Consider the following 13,660-nt stretch of genomic DNA (forward strand, 5'->3'; position numbering starts at 1 on the left):
TTTACACATGAGCCGGTAATGTGAGTGAGAGTGGCTACAGTAGGTGTCCTCCCATACAGTGTGTGTGTGTGTGTGTGTGTGTGTGTGTGTGTGCGTGTGTGTGTGTGTGTGTGTGCGTGTGTGTGTGTGTGTGTGCGCGCGCGCGTGTGTATGTGTGTGTGTGTGTGCCTTCTTCGCTTCTACACTGCAGCCCTTTTAGCGCTGCGGTAGCGACTGTACCGGTTTCCCTCCTGAATTAGCATCTGACCTTCAGGTGCGCGTCATATCTGCACACTCACACTGCATAACCCCCCCCCCCCCCCCCCCCCCCCGTCGCGGAGCAGCCCACTCCGGGTGACATTGACTCATTGTTCCCCCAATCTGTTGGTATTGTAAAACTCTAAACGTTCCTCCGCTCACAAAGGAGCCCTTAGATGTCTCTCCCCACTTTTAGTTGGAACGCAGCCTCGGAAAACGATCTAAGATTAAAAGTTGCTCTTTCAGATGGGGGATTTAGGAGCACACAGCATTATTTAGCGAGGACGGTATCATTTATTCATCGTGTATGTTTTCCTCCTTCTGCGCCTCACACTGCCATCTGCTGTATAGTACAGTATTAAATCACAGAAAGGGAGAGAGAGAGAGAGAGAGAGAGAGAGAGAGAGAGAGAGAGAGAGCAGAATTAAATCAGCTCTAGACGGAGAATGAAAGAGAGAGAGAGAGAGAGAGAGAGAGAGTGAGAGTGAGAGAGAGAAAAGGAGAGAGGGAGAACAGCGGGAGATTTATTTCCCCCAGTCTCCCCTGCAGATGGTGTGCTGTGTGATAGGTAGACAGATCTAAAGTGACAGAACTTTCTCTCTCGGCCGTACAACACTGATATGAATATCTCTGTCATGTATACACCATTCATATGATCCATTTACATTGCAGATTGGGCACATATTATGATGGGGCATAGCGCGAGGCACAGCTGCGGGAGCGGCAGGGAGGGCTGACTGTTCCGAGAGGTCGAGGGGAAGAGCTCCTCCATCTCGGAGGGTAATTAGACCTCTCGAGTAAAGGAACAGCTGAGTCTGTCAGGTGGTCAAGTGGTGACGATCCTACTTACTGTCGAGAGACGTCTACCTCCTGGTAAAGCAATCAGGTCATTAATGCTGCTCGCTTTGTCTCTCATGGTGGGTACTTGTTGCCGATCGTCGGAGAGAGGGTCAGACCCTCCGTATGGAGTTGTTACTGTTGTTACGTGGTCAAACTCAATCCCCAAATCAGTGCCCACAAATCAGTACTTTTTTCTTTCAGTATTGATAGTGGCGAAATGTTTCGAAATGTCAGTAGTATAAATGAATTGGTCCGCCGGAATAATGTGGACAAATTGTCGGTAATGAAACAGGAAAATTAGATCAAGCATCGTCAGACATGAGAGGAACGTTTCGCTGCATTATAAATGAAGTTGTCAGAGGAGGCCCTGCATTGATCACGGCTGGAAATGCATTTGTATGCTAGTTATCTCTCCACTAGAGCAACGGAGGGAGGACTACAAAGGAGGGAGGCTGGTTTTAAATATACCAAAGGACGGTATGCAGACAATATACTGGGGATACTAACATTTAACTAGTATTATAATCATGTCCTGTCTCAAGTGGTTTATTATTTACGATTCAATTCCCAATAAGTGGAACGGAATCCGATAAGGACAAATTGTCTAGGCCTTTCAGCACAGAATGTACCTCTATGAAGAGCACAAAGTGGATGTTCTCGGCCATGAAATACAAGATATGATTGAGTGCATTTTTCACATACTGCACTGTAGCGTGTATGCGAAGCGAGGAGAGTGAGAGTGAGCGCGGCTTTTTGAAGCTGCTCATTTCATTTGCTCTCCTCAGAGACGTTCCCTCAAGCTTCAGATGGACCATGCAGGCCAAACTTTGGCAGGAAAACGCTACAGATAGGCTTCAAACATATTTCCTCAAAGAAAACACGACCACAGGAATACTGTGCAGATATTTGATATGGTTTTTTTGGGGGGGGGGGGCGGGGAGTCGGGGACCACAGCAGTTTGTACATTGTTGGACTCAATAAAGTGGTGCTTCCAGCTATGCTTCACCTCATCCATTCTACAGCCAAAGTGATATCGTTGGGCGGCTTTGAAAATAAATAACACTGGGGGAGTTTGGAGATAAGGTGTTGAGAGGGGGGGGGGAATCAAAACAAGGGTGGAAAGAAAAGCTTGTAATGCTGGTTAACCGTCTGCTAAAGCCAAGAACGCTACCTGCTGCCAGAAATAAAATGGGTTAGATAGAGAGAGGTGGAGGTCACATTTCTAGGAGCGATTGCAAAGTTATTTTTCTCAGTCAGAGCTCCGGTTCTCTCTTTGTTCTCAGGCTGCGGTACAGTGACACAGTTCTGCAGTGGCTTTGTGTTTGCCAAAGGCTGCTTCCTCTTGGCCCTTATGGGGGCAACATAGAGAGAGAAAGGGGGACAGAAATAGGAGAAAGAGAGCCAGAGAGAGAGGGTGAGATAGAGAGAGAGAAAGAGAGAGAGAGAGAAATCAAATCAAATCAAATCAAATGTTACTTGTCACTTATATCGCATGTCGTTGTAATTGACCTCGTGAAATGTTTTGGGATCTTGCTCCACGCTCAACAGCAGCATGGAGTGTGGAGAGAGAGAGAGAGAGAGAGAGGGTGAGAGAGAGACACAGAAAGAGAGAGAGAGCAGTTGTTATGTAGGTCCTCTAGTAAAGTCAATAAAGGCTGAAGTGGAGCAGCAGCAGTGGTGGTAGTGGTGGTAGCACTGCTGAGCTCTGGGCACCTCACTCTGCCATTCTTGGCCAGTCCCTAATCTGTTTATGTGTGAGTAATGGACTGCTGAGAATGGAGACCCCATAGAAAAGCAGGGAGGGAAAAACCAGAGCTGATCTTCTCTCCGCTCCGAGCCGCCAGCAGGCGCTGGACACTGATCACGTGGTGTTCCCGCAGTCGGAAACATAACCTCCTCTCATTTGGGCAAGGAATGGGTAATATGTTCAGTGTCCCTCTTTAGATTTATTTTTCTGTCTTTTCCCTTTTTTTTCTCTTCTCCCTCCTTCTCACTCTTTCTTCTTTCTGTCTTTGGTTCTTTTCTCTCCTTCTGCAATTTCACAGTATGATTTGATATGATGCAGAATGTTGACAGATGTTCCTTTATAGCATGTGACTTTTCTCAAGCCCCCCCCCCCCCCCCCCCCCGTCTTTTTACAATTTTTTGGCCTCACTGTAAACATGATATTAAACTCAATCCGGCTCTCTTTGAAATATGTTCGTTTCAAGAATGGAAAGTATGTTCTCAGACAGAGAGGCTCTGTCGGTAACAAAAACAAAGCGTGAAGAATGAGAGCTAATGTACTTTCAGTAATCATGAGTAATTCATTACTCACTGGCCTGGAATTCAAATCACTTGAAGGACTTGTGGGTATATGGGAACAAAGACACAGAACTGTGAAAGTACATTAATCTTTCTAGACAAAGACAAACTGATATCTGAGAAGGAAACTCGCTTTTCTCCAGAGAATGTCCCTCTTACCCCTCCTTAGGTCTCTGCGGGGCTGTTTCTGATGCCTCCGCAAACATATTTGTCAATGCGTTCTGTGAAACAAACAACCTAGCTGTTGCCAAGGTGACACAACACCTTATATAAATGTCTTCTCTTTTTTTTTCCTCGTGCAGATGGGTTAATTTTATCTCACTCGTGCCCCCCCCCCCCCCCCCCCCGTTCCCCCCCCTGCTGGTTATTGAGTCAGCGCAGAAATGACCTGTACAGATTTGTTAGGCCTAATCCTCTATTGTGAGATCCTTTGGTCGTTTGTCATCAGAGCTACAGTCTAGATGGAGCGTAGCAGAAAGGTGTTAGCCTTGGGCGCCCGCTAACCTTCAGCATGATTTAATCATCGGCGTACTAGCGAGCGCTGCTTTGACTCACCTCATTGAACCTGGCTCAATGGCGTGTTATCACCGCTCTCGTCTCTGACTCAAAAGCCCTCGATGGCTGACCCTGTTTGAACAGTTGCTTGTGGCTGTCATTTTCTGACTGGGGGGATTGAGGAGATTGTTTAATGGCACTCATTGACCTAAACAAAGGGTTTCTCTGTGAATAATATGGCCTTTTAGGGCGGGGTAGAGAATTGTGGGAAATGTGATCCGCTGTTGATTCCTCAGCCTCTACTTACCGACAAAAACATTCCACTTGGCAGGTTAAACATTTTTAATAAAGGAAGTTTAAGATGTTATCTGCGAGGGCATATACAGGAGAGTGTAACACAAGAAGGGTGTATTCTCAAGGATGTGCTGGAGCATGTTTTCCTCTGGTCTCACAATGTTATTGAGAGTGGCAGCCAGGTAGGTAAGTCCCTGTGACAGTGTTTCTATTGACTCATTAAAGCCCACAGGCAATTGGTTGCTGAAGCATTGCACTCATTATTTTCGATGTACGGAAACATTATCAGTGTAATAGGTTTAATGTGATCCTTCTGATACAAGACATTTTTCACAACACTGACAAAACAACTTGTTTTTCTTTTTTGATGATATGTTCTCTTGACCTACAGTAGCAAAGTGAATTACTGTAACATCCATTGAGAGGAGTAACAAAAGCAGCGTGATTATTGACTTTGGGTTCAAACACCAAAGCTGTTTTATTTTTATATTCAATCCCCCCCCTTATTTTTTCCATTCCGTTGTGTTGATTATGGGGATTAGTGATGGCACAGTTGTGTTGTGTGTCTCTGATGATGACATTGTTGTGTCTTCTGTCCCTGCAGCACCCAACCTGAAGGGTCGGCCTCGGAAGAAGAAACCCTCCACCTCGCAGCGCCGGGACTCGCAGGGCCAGAATGCACCGCCAGGCAAGGAAGTTGGCATCACAGAGGGCAAGGCCCCTGTCAAGGTAAAGCCATTGTTAGCGTTAGCGTTAGCTTTAACGTTAGCCTGAGAGTTAAGCTTAACGTTAGCCAGAGAGTTAAGCTTAAGAGTTAGCCCTAGCTTAAGAGTTAGCCCTCACCTAAGAGTTAGCCGTAGTCTAAGAGTCAGCCCTATCTTAAGAGTTAGCCCTAGCTTAAGAGTTAGCCCTAGCCGAAGAGTTAGCTTTATTTTAAGAGTTAGCCCTAGCCGAAGAGTTAGCTTTATTTTAAGAGTTAGCCCTAGCTTAAGAGTTAGCTCTAGCCTCAGACTTAGCCTTAGAGTTAGCTTTAGCAACTCCCACAGGCGACTCCCACAGCCCTGCTCTCTACTTCACAGTGGCTCCTCTCCAGACAGACTCCGTCTATTTGCTTGGCATCAGCCCAGAGTTGCCTTAGATACCGATAATGTTTAATTAATGCTGTCAAATATTTAGAGTGTCCACAAATTAATTAAGTTTCCCTCTTGTTATTGTGATGACCTTTGTCCTCCCGGTAATGTCAGCCTGTTGCCAACCACCAGCAGTCTGTGTTTAAAACATGGCCCTCTGGTATACACAGTGCGTTAAGCCCTCCAGCCCTCAGGCTAATGCTTTCCAGTTGTTTTGAGAGCTGTGAACATGGGAACTGTGTAGAAGCTTCACCCTCTTCTTGTTGAGGTGTGACCAGAGCAGGAGTGTGAGTTTCTAAAACCGCTGTGATAGATGTCCCATACAACGGGGCTATATTACAATTCCATCTCCCGAATAGTCACTCCTAATGAACAACAAGACCACTCGTTGTTCACTGCTAAATGACTGTCAGATGACTGCATGTGTGCATATGGATACTTGAAAAGAGTCACAGTTACAATGCAGTCGGTGCACTTGAATATGATGGAGTTGAGAGAGGATTTGTTTATTTAATTGAATGTGAACCAGTAGACCTATTTTCAGAGCTTATTCTGTTTGCGTTTACATATCCTAGTGGCCTTGATAGCTATTTTACGGAAAAGAAATGTGCTTGATTATCTACAGCAGATGGATAAACAGACGTGTGTGGGCCAGCAGTGACTGCAGTATGTGACAGCGTGGCTGTAACTAGGCCCTGGTTGGTGTGTGTGTGACAGCGTGGCTGTAACTAGGCCCTGGTTGGTGTGTGTGTGTGTGTGTGTGTGTGTGTGTGTGTGTGTGTGTGTGTGTGTGTGTGTGTGTGTGTGTGTGTGTGCGTGCATGGGTTCGAGCGTACAGTATGTCCCACCATCACCTTAAACCTCTCTAACTTTTAACTCTTCTGTCACAGCTCCTTGCTTTGGCATTGATGTTGTTCATTTTCTTTCTCTCCCTGCTCGGTCCTCTCATCCTGCTCTCCGGACTTTCAGGTGAAATCGGACACCAAGGCAGCGGTGGCCAAACCAAAAGGTAGCAGTAGTAGCTGTAAGAAAGTGTCCTCGGAGGAGAAGTCTAAGGTGGGGGCAGGTGAGGAGTGTCGGGCTGACGAGCAGGCCTTCCTTGTATCTCTTTACAAATACATGAAAGAGAGGAAAACGCCCATTGAGAGGATACCCTACCTCGGGTTCAAGCAGAGTAAGTAGACCCCTGATCTTATCGTTTTCTGGAACCTTCCATCGCCTCTCTTTCCCACCAGATGTTGTGATTGGCTGTCCTTCAAGCGGCCGCAGGGTCGAGCGTTGCCGTGTCAATGCCGCGTTGGCGTAGTCGGTCGGTATTGAGGCCCAATGAGATTACCATGTGGGAGCAGGCAAAGCATGTTGGAAGATGACTGACACTGACAGGAATTGATTGCCCGTTACGGAAGCAGCAGGGGCTGAGAAAGAGAGGATCGACTTTCAACAAAAACTCTGATTCCCCTTTTTCCTTGAGTGCTTAGACAGCCATTATCGTTATGTTCCATTTGTACCTTAAATGACTCCCTAAGCTGATACCTTTCTCAACCCAACTGGGGGGCATTGGTATTCTTAAAACAAGTTGTAATCTCTTTTGCAGGGTTGTTAAGTAGGTCAAAAGGAACTTAAGAAAGCAAAGAGAAAGTTATTCCCAGTCAGCTTTCTAGTTCTAATTTGATATATCCAGCTGCTTACACACGTGCTGTGAATAGAAAAGCAGTTCATTTTTAGACCTCAAATTAAACTTGCCAGGACACATACCTTAGTCATCTAAATCCTGAAAACTAAATTGATTACAAGAGGTAAAAAACAGACCACATGGGATATAAGCCCATACAACTTCCGATACTCTGCTGTGCACAGATATTGCTCTTGTCACATAATTTGGAATAAATTCAGTTGAAAACCTTTCCTCTCACAAATATTTTGAAAAATACGAACAATGTTGCTCTCTCAGGGATTATATATATATTTATATATATATATGAATACTTTATTTATGAATACTTTTCATGATCCGTACAGGTAGACCTATCAGAGAGCCCAGAGGCCCAGAGCGCCTTTATTCAGAGTAATGATACAGAATGTGTAATGATAGAGAATGTTCTGCCTTGGGCTTGCAGATCGACTTTGTTATTGAGCATATTACCTAATAGCTGCACTCAAAGATAGAGAATTGAATCTCAGATCTAACAGAAACAAGTACAGTCCATTTCTATCCACTTTGAATAAACATCTTTCCTCTAGTCAGAGGGTTGTAGAGAGTCAACAGGGTTTAGTTGAGGGTGGGAAAGGTACAAAGAGCATAAAGCCTTTTTAGGAGATGATATTGCGGTTGTTTATCGACTTTATGTTTTGTCTGGATAAGTTAGCCTAGCGAGCTGACTTGGAGACAAGTCTAGCTGCTAGCGACAGAGTAGAGACGATTAGCCAAGGTGTGTTTTATGATCTTAGCGCCCCCACTGTAGCTAATAATATTACTGATGCATAAAGCCCTCTTATGAATGGAGTGCCGAGCTCTGAGTTGAAGAGGCGAATGACATTCAGCAGGCTAACAAAATAACCCACTCAGTAATTCTCCAGTCCATCTGAAATAGCTAGCAGCTTCCAGGAGAAAAAAAAAATCAATAGAGGCAGATACAGGGATAGGAAAATGCCACTCTGACAAATGTAAAAAGGCTTTGTGTGTAAGGTGATTGAATCTTGATTGATCTCCCTGGAGTCTCGCATTCATTTCACCTTGCCTTTTAGAGAATGTGATGTGCTGTACAGTAACTGCACTTCATTAATGGACATCGTTGACAACATTGTCAGTATTGTGGAGGGATTTCATTGTATGTTACATGCTGTGAATATAAAATGCCATACTGTACATAAGAACTGTTGACATTTGTAGCAACACCTCAAATCCTCTTTTGGAGGCAAATGATTGGACTGTTGTGTGACTGTACTGTACTGGCTTTGTTTTATTGGGTTATTGATCTTAATACTTATTGTCCCTCTAACAGTAAACCTTTGGACTATGTTTCAAGCTGCTCAGAAACTAGGAGGATATGAGCTGGTAAGTGTTTATGTTATTTGTTGACATTTCTGTGTGTGTGTGTGTGTGTGTGTGTGTGTGTGTGTGTGTGTGTGTGTGTGTGTGTGTCCTTTGGCTATTGAAGATTCCTCAAAAACAAGCAAAGGGATTTTCAAGGCTCTCCGTGAAATGTATGTTTACTAGACTGGGCTTGGCTGGAATTCTCAGTCAGATCCAAATTTGGCTAAAGTGATGCAGTTGTTGTAAAATGTACAAGTGGAAAACATGTGTAAGGCTTTTTTAAGCAAAGGGAAATTGGTTGGGCTTAAGCAGGAATACCCAATGTTGAGACTCTGAAGGGATCATTATTGTGCAACAAACCAGTGGTTCAATAAAGGGACTTCACTTGGCAGTCCATCTGGCATATTCTCAGCTCTCCTATGGCAAAAGCATTAGGGTCCTTTCAATTGAATCACTCCAACTTATTCAGATATCCAAAATGTTTTGCTGGCTATCTATGAAAGAGAAAGGAGAGAGGCAGCCAAATTGTTTGTGAAACGACGAAACAGGAAGCTATATAGCCATGAGAACCTCAAAGGTTCTTTTTTTACATCCATAGATGGAGCTGCTTACGTCTTTGCGCACAGGATGCGCCGTGGTTTGGAGACGACTTTCTAATGAAATTGCTCACAATAGTAGCTATGAGACATCGCACCGTTGACGTTTTATGTGGCCGGCCTCAAGCTGCCACAGAATTAGCCATGAGCAGCTGACATCTGTAATAAAAATCAGTTTACGGAGGCAGATGATGTCATTGGAAACATTTACATCGCACACAATGATCAAATTAAGCGCCGTGGCTAGTGTCGGACTGGGCCTGACGGGTGTTTTAGATCGCTGCCAAATGCCGACTTAAAAACCCATCTCCCCCGACAAAAGCAACGCGAAAACAAACAGCAGTCAGAAAATATTATGACTCTAGTGTTTTATAGAGTGTAGTGGGAAGCCAGACGAGAGAATGCGCTGTTGAAGTTTGCATGGTGTCACAAGCGAGCTTGTCTGAATTCACATTAGGCGAACAACAGACGCCGGAGTAAGCAAGCTGTCTCAAACGACCGGCCATGGAAATTTGATGCAGTTCTATCCTCTTATATGCTCCATAGTCCACTGACCTCATTTCTGGCATTCTGCGACAGTATATTACAATAGAACGCAAATATCCAGTCATTATGGATATATATTATATTAGTGTAGAGTGTGCTCAAAAGGCCAAATGGATAAACCCGATTCAGCATTGTGCTCAGTTTTTTTTATGATGAATTGGCTGAATAATTTGTAATAAATAGAAAATGCAGCATGTTCCCTGCTTGAGAATAGATTAGAGCCCTCTCTGTGGATTTTTTTTAGGGATCCATTTGTGGAGCAAACGCAGACCTTCATGAACCATTATTGCAATTGATTTTGATTCAAAATTGAATTTTGCGGTCACTCTTTGCACTATGACATCATTGAATGTATTTTTTTAAGGTTTTTCATCAAATGTAATAATGTACTATGATGTATACTCTGTGTAAAGTATGCACATGTGTCATGTAAATGTATATATATATGTCATTTAGCTGAAATGGGTTAGGGTTAAATGTGCTGTTGGTTGTTTTCTGGTGAGGCCTATAACCCTAATGTCCCTCTCTCCTGCCAGATCACCGCCCGCCGACAATGGAAAAATGTATACGATGAGCTGGGAGGCAACCCAGGAAGCACGAGCGCTGCTACTTGCACACGTAGACACTACGAAAGGTACAGCACAGCCCCGCTTCCATCACCACCCCTCTCACAGTCTGGCTAGCCTGAGACAGGTGTACTGTCATTAACTCCCTCCTTTAGAGTGCAGAGTGTGAATAAAGTCGCCCAAATTGTCAACGTTCTAGAGTGCCACAAGGGTGACTTTATTCACCGAAAGTGCATCAACGATGATGCTTCCTTTTGTAGCCAATCAAAGTGTTGTTGCTAGGTAAGCGCCACATAAAACACTTGGCACTCTAGGTGGTGAGTGTTCCGGAATTGTTTGGCAGTTAAAGGTGTTACGTTATTGTAACTTGATATAATCTAGTCACCTCTACATAAAGTGTTATCCATTCTGATGCTGAACCTGTTGTGCTCCAGCATGGAACCCTAATCCTCGTACATTCACTACTTCCACTGGAAAATACAACAATACATTCCAAACGGATTGCAATGCAGGATTTGACTCATGACAGAACACAGGCATAGGATATTTTTCATGTTGTGCATATTTAAATAAATAGGTCATGTTTCCTTGTTATCTCTTGCTCTGCTCTTTCATCGTGAATGTCTTAATAGGGAATGGGTTGTCAGTGCGTCGGTGAGCTCACTGAAGAGATGCAGGCGAGGGTACTTGTAGTGTTCTCTGTAACTGACATGACAAGAGAATAGTAGCTCTATCAGGAAATCATGTTTACTTTGGACATTTACATATTGACACAGGAATTACTGGGAATCTACAGTACAACACAAACATGCAGTAGAAAGAGAGAGGGGCTGAAAGAGAAACAAAGTGTGTGTGTGTGTGTGTGTGTGTGTGTGTGTGTGTGTGTCTGTCTGTCTGTCTGTCTGTCTGTCTGTCTGTCTGTCTGTCAATATTGCACTACATTCAATAACACTTTTACATGGATCACTGCATACAGTCAAAGATCTTGTGGCAAAGGAAAGCATTTTCCTATTGTTTGAAAAACAACCTAATGTGACCTTTTAGAATGTGTCACAAGGCACTTATTCCTGTTTGGCCCAGTGAGTGGGTGACGAGAGAGTTGGGGGGGGGGGGGGCAGGCCGGTCAGAATGTGAACACACAGCCATGTCTACTGTGTGTGTGCGTGTGTGTGTGTGTTTCTGTACATGTGTGTCTTCAGCTCAACTGGCCTCCAGGTCCATATTGTTTGCCCAGAATCAATACAAACCAATAATATCCCTGTGCAGCGAATCATAGGCTGCCAAAACCCTGGATGGAACCCCCTTCATCAAAAGGTCCGGTAGATGTGCTGATGATGCGTTCACAGCTCTAAGAGTCATTAATTTAATTAATTTGCTGAGCAAATGAAGCTATTCTTCCCCTCTGGTCGCGGTCGGAAGGCCGGCTTGGCGGTGACGAGACACCGTATTATGGCGGGGTCAGTCCCTCACCGCTTCTTGTGTTTCCCCCCTGTATGGCTGGGGGACTATTGTCCCCCTCTGAGCCCCTTCAGTGAGGACGCGAAATGCAATGAAGTGGCTTTTCATCAGCTCTTCCGCCACCAGCTCTAGCCAGAACGCTCCAGAGCTCCGATGGGAATGTAGATGTTTAGGGCTGTTTCTTTTACGAGGAGGACCTCAGCCTCTGTGAAGCTCCGCACCCCTTGATCTTGCTTTGTTTTAGTTTTTTTTTTTCTTTTTTTTCTTCTTCCCCTTTCACAAAAAGGGTAAACCAAACCTCCTTTAAAACTTCTCTGTAAAACATCCGCCACTTCTTTGAAGGCGACTGTTTCAGTCGTTCATTCTGTCGTTTTCGTGGGGGTTTTTTATCTGATTTTTGACTGTGTAAAAAAGAGTGTTCTTTTAAATAGCTCCAACGTGAGCATAAATCAGCTTACACAATACACCAACCATAAATTGAACAAGAAAACGTGAGCAATTATCAAGACTGCCCCCCCCCCCATGAAGGCAAAAGAAATCAATATTTAACATCCACTGCAATCTGAACACCACACTCTTAACAGCTTCTTGTGATATTTATTTAACTGGTTAACAGAGATTAGCAATCAGCGATGCCCAAAAAAACCCTACAAATTAGGTCATAAAAAATGACATCAATAACCTTGAAAGAGGCTGAAAGCGCTCTTCCCCTCCCTTACTCCCCCCCCCCCCCTCCCCTCCCCTCCCCGTTCCCTACTGCTGTGGTTTAATTATATAGGTCAGTTGCACTGATCAATCAGGAGACTGTTACTTCTTTAAATCCCTTACTTCCTAGTGAGACATCTTTGTCCCAGAAATGTTACGCTTCTGAGTGGCGCTCAGCAGATAAGATTTGCCCAGACCTGATCAAGCAACTTAGTGTCTGCCTCACAAGACGACTTATATCTTATATATTTTTCCACAGTGCACTTAATACCATTAACCTCTTCAGTACTAAGGCCAGTAAAGTCAGATGTATCCACCTCCTTTTATGATATTGCAGTACTGTACATGCATTACATAAACAAAGATTATACTATACCGAATATTAGAACTGACCAACTGTAAACTCAGTAGGCTCTGTCAAATACATCTACAACACTAATATTGCATTTCTAAAGAGAGAGAGAGAGAGAGAGAGAGAGAGAGAGAGAGAGAGAGAGAGAGAGGGAAAAGAGACACATCAATTCCTCTCCAACACTTTATAGATTTTTCTGAATTCCCCCTCTGCAGAATTAATGTTTGCTCTAAATTCAAACAAGCCACGCTTCATAGAGCACATCCTTGAGCCCAGAGTAGCTGTGACAGGTTTTAATGCAGCATCTTCTATTAGTATATTTTAATGATCTGGCGCTGGTTCTCCACAGAGGTTTGCATCAGCTGTTTCTCCCCCCCAGAGAGATTAAGACCTTATTTTGAAATCGCTTGTCCGCAGTAAACACAATGGAAAATATGCATGCATGCGCTAATAACCAGTGGTGTCATTAAGGAAGGCAGCCTGTATTATTCTCTAATCTCTTGTTATCATGTTTTAAGCCTCCACTTAAATGTCATCCGATTATTGCTGTTATTTACTGATCAGAGAGTGCGGTTATTTGTCATTTTGTTTTCTCACAAACTTGTGCTTTATCAGTTGTCAGTTCCTGTATGCGGATGATGGAGTTAGATAGTGGAGGCAGCTTTCGCTGGCTGACATCGTGGGCGTTCAGAGATGACAAAAACATAATTGGATTCCTGATTGATCTAATTAGTTTATCATCGCAATTTGCATTTCAAATTTACAGGCTCATTTGTCCCCGGTACAGTAAGATGCTATCACTTTCATTCTTTAACAAGACAATGGCGCCTTGCTACAAAAGCAGGCTGGGGGATGTGTTAAAGATGGTGGATGGAGATGCTTCACTCGTTATGATACTGCTTCAAGGTACTGCTGAAGACTTACTACTTGCTGTACCTCACCAGTCATTACCAACCAGTATATGTGCAGCTGTAACTCAGTTACATCAATATGTCCAGTAATGTTTTACTTGTGTTGGCAGTAATAGATTACTTCATTCGTAAGCCATAAGGATGTGTAACTGTCCTGTGTTTAGCATTTATGAAGGTTAGCTGGTTTTGCTT

At 43.9% G+C, this 13,660-nt stretch overlaps 1 protein-coding gene across 1 annotated transcript in view; it reads left to right on the forward strand.

The window, feature by feature from the left end:
• arid5b (AT-rich interaction domain 5B) overlaps positions 1-13,660 on the forward strand; it is a gene marked incomplete at its 5' end in the record, with an annotated part of 69,482 nt that overhangs the window by 38,633 nt on the left and 17,189 nt on the right. Inside the window, 4 exons of the mRNA XM_083686931.1 lie at positions 4,775-4,899; positions 6,270-6,474; positions 8,303-8,355; positions 10,013-10,110. Of these exons, the coding sequence (XP_083543057.1) occupies positions 4,775-4,899; positions 6,270-6,474; positions 8,303-8,355; positions 10,013-10,110 (481 nt within the window). The remainder of the gene's footprint in view (positions 1-4,774; positions 4,900-6,269; positions 6,475-8,302; positions 8,356-10,012; positions 10,111-13,660) is intronic.

The sequence above is a fragment of the Argentina silus genome, assembly GCF_951799395.1.
Source record: "Argentina silus genome assembly, chromosome: 16".
NCBI classification, from domain to species: domain Eukaryota; kingdom Metazoa; phylum Chordata; class Actinopteri; order Argentiniformes; family Argentinidae; genus Argentina; species Argentina silus.